This window comes from Tachypleus tridentatus, chromosome 13 (genome assembly GCF_004210375.1).
Source record: "Tachypleus tridentatus isolate NWPU-2018 chromosome 13, ASM421037v1, whole genome shotgun sequence".
Taxonomy (NCBI): Eukaryota; Metazoa; Arthropoda; class Merostomata; order Xiphosura; family Limulidae; genus Tachypleus; species Tachypleus tridentatus.
In genome coordinates, this window is record NC_134837.1 from 71,709,464 (window position 1) to 71,716,180 (window position 6,717).

Consider the following 6,717-nt stretch of genomic DNA (forward strand, 5'->3'; position numbering starts at 1 on the left):
TGAACAGACCTCGTACAATACAGTGGATGTCTTTAGGGAGCTGATTCCTATATTATATGTGAAACAAAGAGTGAAAAGGTAATCAGTACACATATCGGTAATCAGAAGTTAGATATGAAGAGCTACCTGTCGTAGTTGCTCTATTTCTGATGTATATCTATGTCAGTGTTTTTTCAACCTTTTCCTGTGTAATTCATCCCTATATGTTTTTCACAACAGCTCACTAACCCAATAAAAAAAAACAAACAGAAAGTACTAAATTAAAATTATTTATTATGACTTAAAAATACATCAAACTATAAATAGAATGAGTGCAACGTGAAATAAACAACCCCTGGGTGAATCGTTTACCCAGTTGAGAAACACTGGTCTAGAGCTTCTCAAAGTAAAAAACCAACAGACAGCCAAAACTGATATTTCATATATTCATCATCATCTTTCTTCAACAGGCCGAGCACCTACAAAGTGCTAGCAGTAACTATAATTTTAGAGAAATTAGAGAAAAACAGTGTTTACAATCTATGACTACCTACTTTATTGTTATTTTATGTAAAATTTATAAAGCTTTAGAATATAATTTATAACCTTGTAGTCCATATACTCCATCTTGTAAGAAAAACAAGTATTAGAATAAAAATTTAATAGTAAAGAAAAAAGGTATGTAGGGCTGGCTACTGAATGGAGAAAAGGAACCAGGCATGATGGGTGGGTAGGGCATGTCACTTGATCTGGCTAATGATCACATGGCAGGTTCAGTCGTCTCAGCTTTACTTGGACAATAAAATCCCTACACTACTGGCTTCTTCACTGGCACAATGAAGAGAACCAGAACTTCCAGTCTTAAAATATTACTTTATGTTAAAATAATTGTAAAAATAATATTCTAAAGTTGAATAAAAGGAAGGCAAAATGATGAAAGCTGAGATTCTGTTCAAACACCAAGCTTTCAGTATACAGAGTGGGGGATGTTAATAATGTGGGGATTTTGTTCTCATTGTAAAGTTAAGAAGGCTTAGCCTGCTATGTGATCATAAACCAGTCAAGTGATGCATCCATTTCCATTCCTGTCTTGTTTTTTATTCAGTGATACATTTTTATACTAATACTTGTAATTTTTATAAGTTGACTGTTCAAAATAATCATGAATAAACGTTTTGTTGTTGTTTTTTTTGGGGATAACTTGTCTTAAATGTTGCAGCTTGTCAAGTAGTATATTCCTAATTTTTTGTCATTTGTTATTCTAAACTTTGTAGTGTACATTAAAACAATCAACTGAGTTTACCACAAAGGAAGTTTTTGATAAAAATAAACACTTTAGAAAAGTTTGATTTTAGGAAGTACTTTTCTGTTAGTGATTCCTCTGTTAAAGAAAAACATCTGCTATTAGTATGTTGTTATTTTTTGCAAACAGAAATTTAAAGCAACAGTTTATTAGTATTGTTACCACTTTGATTTTAACCCTTAACTATTAATTTTACTTGTGCTTGTCATCATTTGAGAAATATATTTTACAACTGAACTAATATTTTTAGGGTGAGTGTTAGACAGCAGAAACGAGCTAGGTTGGAATTTGGGACCAAATTAGGCATGAACTCTCCCTTCTGAAGAAAAAAACATCAACCAAAGGTGGTCAAAAATATGTAAACAATTTTTACGCATGTCATGAAATAGTAATAGTTGTATTTGTTTGTTGTTTTTTATTGCAATTCTTGCAGTAAAATAGTTGAAATAAATGCTGATAAACATTACATTAATTAATCTGTGTTGTTTATATTTACTTTTGAAATGTTCTGAGCTTGACTTAATTAATTGGTGGTGTTAATTTATGAATTACAACCATGAGGGTACATTGACTTGCTTATAACAAATGTGTGCAGTTCTGCTCATGACTGACAGATTTCAAGGCCCACCAACTTTTTTATTATAGGAATATAGTTTTACTGGTCTTGACTCATCTGTTCTTGTTTACCTGTTTTAAAGAAACGTATCTGGAACTTTTCAAACATGATCAATTTTGTACAGTCAGTGTTGTTTTCCAGTTTTAAAGGGACATTTCTGGAGGTTGTCTTGTCTGTTTTTAGGATAGGTATAGTTCATTTATTTTAAAGATTTATTTCTGGATGTTGGCCTGTTCTAATTTCCTTTTCTTCTTTTTATTCTTCCTAGCAGTTTAATTAATAACATTAATAAAGATTGACTGGCTTTTTTTTAATTAAGGTTTGTAGAAGTTGATTATCTTTATGTTAACAAATATCTCAACTGATTAACTTCTGTCTTCACAACTGAAATCTTTGAAAATTGACTGATCTGTTAAAAGGTCACTGTTTCGGGGATCTGAAGTGATTGGAATCTGTTTCTGAAAGAAGCAATTGTGTTATTGTATCATCCTGTTAGTGACCACCATCTTAGGAGGTTATCCAGTTCGTGAAAGAGGTCGACTCTTTTATTTAATAAACAAAATAAATAAAGTTTACCAAATGCATTGATTATATTGTCCAGAAATAATCTCTTCTTAATTAATGTCTGTCAAATAAAGAAAAGATCACTAAGTTCTTGAAGTGGTCTGAAGTGATTGGAATCTGTTTCTGAAAAAAGCAACTGTGTTATTGTATCATCCTGTTAGTGACCACCATCTTAGGAGGTTATCCAGTTCGTGAAAGAGGTGTCGACTCTTTTATTTAATAAACAAAATAAATAAAGTTTACCAAATGCATTGATCATATTGTCCAGAAATAATCTCTTCTTAATTAATGTCTGTCAAATAAAGAAAAGATCACTAAGTTCTTGAAGTGTTGAATGAGGATATTTCATGAAGATTAGGAGAATGATTTCAAAAGAATATATATATATAGTTTTGTTTTTCATTTAAAACATTGGACGTTTTCTTCTGAGATATTAGTCTGCACTGTAAATAAGTTACTTTTCATGAAAGTTTAGCATCATTTAATTCTACTCACATAAGTATTACTTTGTTGAAAGGTTGTTTTTTTTAATTTAGGTTTATTTGCACAGTGAATTTGAAACAAAGTAATTATTCTTTAGTGATTGTCACATAAAACTCATGCTTGATTTTGAATGTAAGAAACACTGTGAAAATTTTTGTATTACATGCATCTCAAGTAACTAGACATAAAATAGTCAAAACTTTGGCCGTGGGAGATGTAAGATGCATGTTAGAGTTAACTTACTGCACTGTGTACATATTAAGTAAAACTACTAAAAATAATTGATCATTTGGCTGTGAGGTTGGGCAGTTACCTCAGTTAACCAATACAGTCTGTTATGTATGTATTGATTATATCGAGTAGTGTCTCATATAATAATTAATTAATTTAAATTACATCTAAGTCAATTAATATTACAAAATTTAATCAGCTAATCATAGTAGTATTTCTGATTGTAATTGTTTTTGATTATTCTAGCCATTTAAGTCATCAAAATATTGTCATTATATCTTCTCATTATTATTTTCAGTTTAATCAAGCATAGTATATCTAATTATTACAATATTTTATTATGTGAAGTATTCAAACCTTGTTAAACCAATCTATTAGTAGAATGTGATTAATTGGTTAATGGAATTCCACTAATTGCTCTTTTATTTCCATAACACTTTGGGTTTTATGTAGTCATTGAACATAAACTTACCTTAGTTTATTTATTGGTACGAAATACATTGAAATTGTGTTTTTATGTCACACCCATGACATCAGAAATATTTAGGAAGTAGCTATTGTTTGCTTTTTTCAATAAGTTGTAATTGTTGTGTTCGGTATAAGTGTATGTGATTAGAAAATTGAAATGATAAAAGGTTTATTGAATTGAACTTTTAGAAATGGTAGAATGTTTTTGTATGTCTTAAAGACGTTTTGTTTTAAATAATTATATATATTAATAATTCTAGAATGTGTACATAATGTTGTACAGTCAGCTTTTGTTTAACTAAAGGATTGGTTACATGAAATCAAACGCTTTTATCTTTTCTGAAGAATTAAAAGCTTTCACTACAACATTGGTAATGTGCATAATGTGTAACCACCTGTTTGTTATGCTAAATATCTACAGATATCGGTATTTCCACTTAAACTTGATATTTCACATTTTGTATATCTAATCATTTCAGTATTTTCAAAATATCTTTGACACTGTTGCTATTTCATTCAGTTTAGACTTGTTGCATATGTTTTCGAAATTTCCACTGCTATCATAATCGATAACAAGTGCGTCTACACGTGAAACATATATCTGTAATCTTCTTTCAGTGAAAGTGAAGTTATTTATTAATCATAATTTTGGAATTATTTGTTGATGTAAGGTTTGTGAATAACTAAATGAAATGTTTACGTATTTATTCTTATGTTTTAATATTTCTCACCCAGTTTGTTTATTACAATTTCTATGACATTTATACACGGCCCGGCATGGCTAGGTGGGTTACGGCGTTCGACAGGTAATCCGAGGGTCGCGTGTTCGAATCCCCGTCGCACCAAACATGCTCGCCCTTTCAGCCGTGGGTGCGTTATAATTTTCGGTCAATCCCACTATTCGTTGTTAAAAGAGTAGCCCAAGAGTGAGCAGTAGGTGGTAATGACTAGCTGCCTTGCCTCTAATCGTACGCTGCTAAATTAGGGACGGCTAGCGCATATAGCTCTCGAATAGCTTTACGCGAAATTAGAAAAAAAAACATTTATACAAACTAATTTAAATTATTTGAGAAAGATCTGGGAATACAGTGTGTAAAATTAACCACGTCACAAAAGGTCCTTTCAGCCATTTACTGCATCACTTGTGTTTGCACTGTATCATGGTACCACAGTTTTGTTGCTTTAATGTCCTAATCTGTACTAATCAAGGAAGACTGAAATTATAATTGAACGTAAAGTGAGAAGTGACATGTGGTAATATTTCTAGGAACTATTGTGTTTCGTGCCCGTTTAGCATTTACGTTTTGGAAATATTTTCGTTTCACCTCCAACGGTTTTTAAAAACAAATCAACTGAAAACCAGTTGTGAAGAATGCTGTAGCGAGGTAACAAAAATTTAACCAGTTTTTAATGAACATAGTAAGATATATACAGTTTGTTTCCCATCCAAATGTACAAAACTTGAGTGAAAATAGAAAACTTTCAGCCACAGAAACATGTCATGAGCAGACGAACTTTACGCAGTACCACTTTAATCAGGCAATGTTTTGAGTGACTCGATATCAGTGACGTCATTGTAATTTTTACGTTAACATGCTACGTTACAAGGAAGAAATATCGTTTTGGATTTTGTTCTGTCAGTCTATACACGAAATGTATACATCAAATAATAAAAACAAAAACATTTTAACAGCTCCTATAACACTGCTAATTACACGAGGTGTATTTATTGATGAATTTACTAAACTTTTCATTTGGCTCTGAAAGTCTTAGAATTTATATGTTAGTTTAAATATATAAGAGGAATAAGAACCGAGTTGGGCTGATGTAATTTCTGCCGGCCACTAAAGTTATGTAGCATATTACCAATAGGAAACAAACACGTCATCAGGCACCAAAGATAGCCTTAGAGTAAGTGTTGCTTTATGAAGCCTGTAAAGTACGAACATTTCATGCACGTTTGTGTGATTACGAATAACGGATCCAACAGTAACCGGGTCATGGGTCCAGTTTCTTATTAACCTTACATTTTAATCTAAAATTTACATAAAATTGCTCCAGTTGTTGTCATTATGTCTGTGAAAAGCGAAGGAAGAACATAAACGTGAATATATCATGAAATACGTTTTAATAACCAGGGTTAACCAATATAAACCTCCTGTTTTTGATACGGTAAATAACTAATTCTAAGAAACTAATATATTTATTAAGAAACATAATATTTTAAATGGCCTTCATTAAATGGTTAATGTGGGTTAAGTTAAAAACTGGTCGAATTGTCATTGTATGAAAATCTTTAACATGTATATGTGTACGTATGTAATGCTGCGTGGTTTGCCATGAAGAACGTGCTTCGTGGCGCGGAAACACTGGTCTCTAGGTTTACCTACCTTTATTATTATACAGAACATGATTTTATGTTTATATATTTTTATTTGTGTGCATGTTTTGATCGTCATGTTATTCTTCTGTTTCATTATATTTAATTTCATAAACGCGTTAAATTCGTGGTGGAATGAAATTATATCAAAACATTAGTGGTGTATTCAGGTAGGAGCTAGAGGGTGGTCGGCCCCATGATGTTAATGGGGTCCCATTGATAATTTTATTCTATGTAAATTACGTGAGGTGTAGGGCCCTCAAATATAGTTCCTGGGTCCACACACCCTTAAATCCGCCACTGCAAATGTTTATATAACCTTTCGTATTTGAAATGTTTAAAATGCAAGTAGACCCGGCATGGCCAGGTAGGTTAAGGCGTTCGACTCGTAACCTGAGGGTCGCGGGTTCTAATCCCCATCACACCAAACATGCTTGCCCATTCAACCGTGAGGATGTTATAATGTGACAGTCAATCCCAATATTCGTTGGTAAAAGAGTTGGCGGTGGATGGTGATAACTAGCTGCCTTCCCTCTAGTCTTACACTGCTAAGTTATGGACGGCTAGTTAACGCGCTTGGCCATGCCGGGCCCAAGGGTAAATGAAGTCATTTCCTTCGTATCATAAGTAAACGTCAAAGTCTAGAAGGATACTTTTCCAAGATCAGACTATTCTCTTAAACAGCCATTTACC

At 32.3% G+C, this 6,717-nt stretch overlaps 1 protein-coding gene across 1 annotated transcript in view; it reads left to right on the forward strand.

Annotated features, from left to right (window-relative positions):
- l(2)k05819 (transmembrane protein 94-like protein l(2)k05819) overlaps window positions 1-1,754 on the forward strand; it is a 91,327-nt gene extending 89,573 nt beyond the window's left edge. The window contains 1 exon segment of the mRNA XM_076482013.1: window positions 1,533-1,754. Within this exon segment, the coding sequence (XP_076338128.1) occupies window positions 1,533-1,605 (73 nt within the window). The 3' untranslated portion in view covers window positions 1,606-1,754.
- Window positions 1,755-6,717: the final 4,963 nt, after the last annotated feature.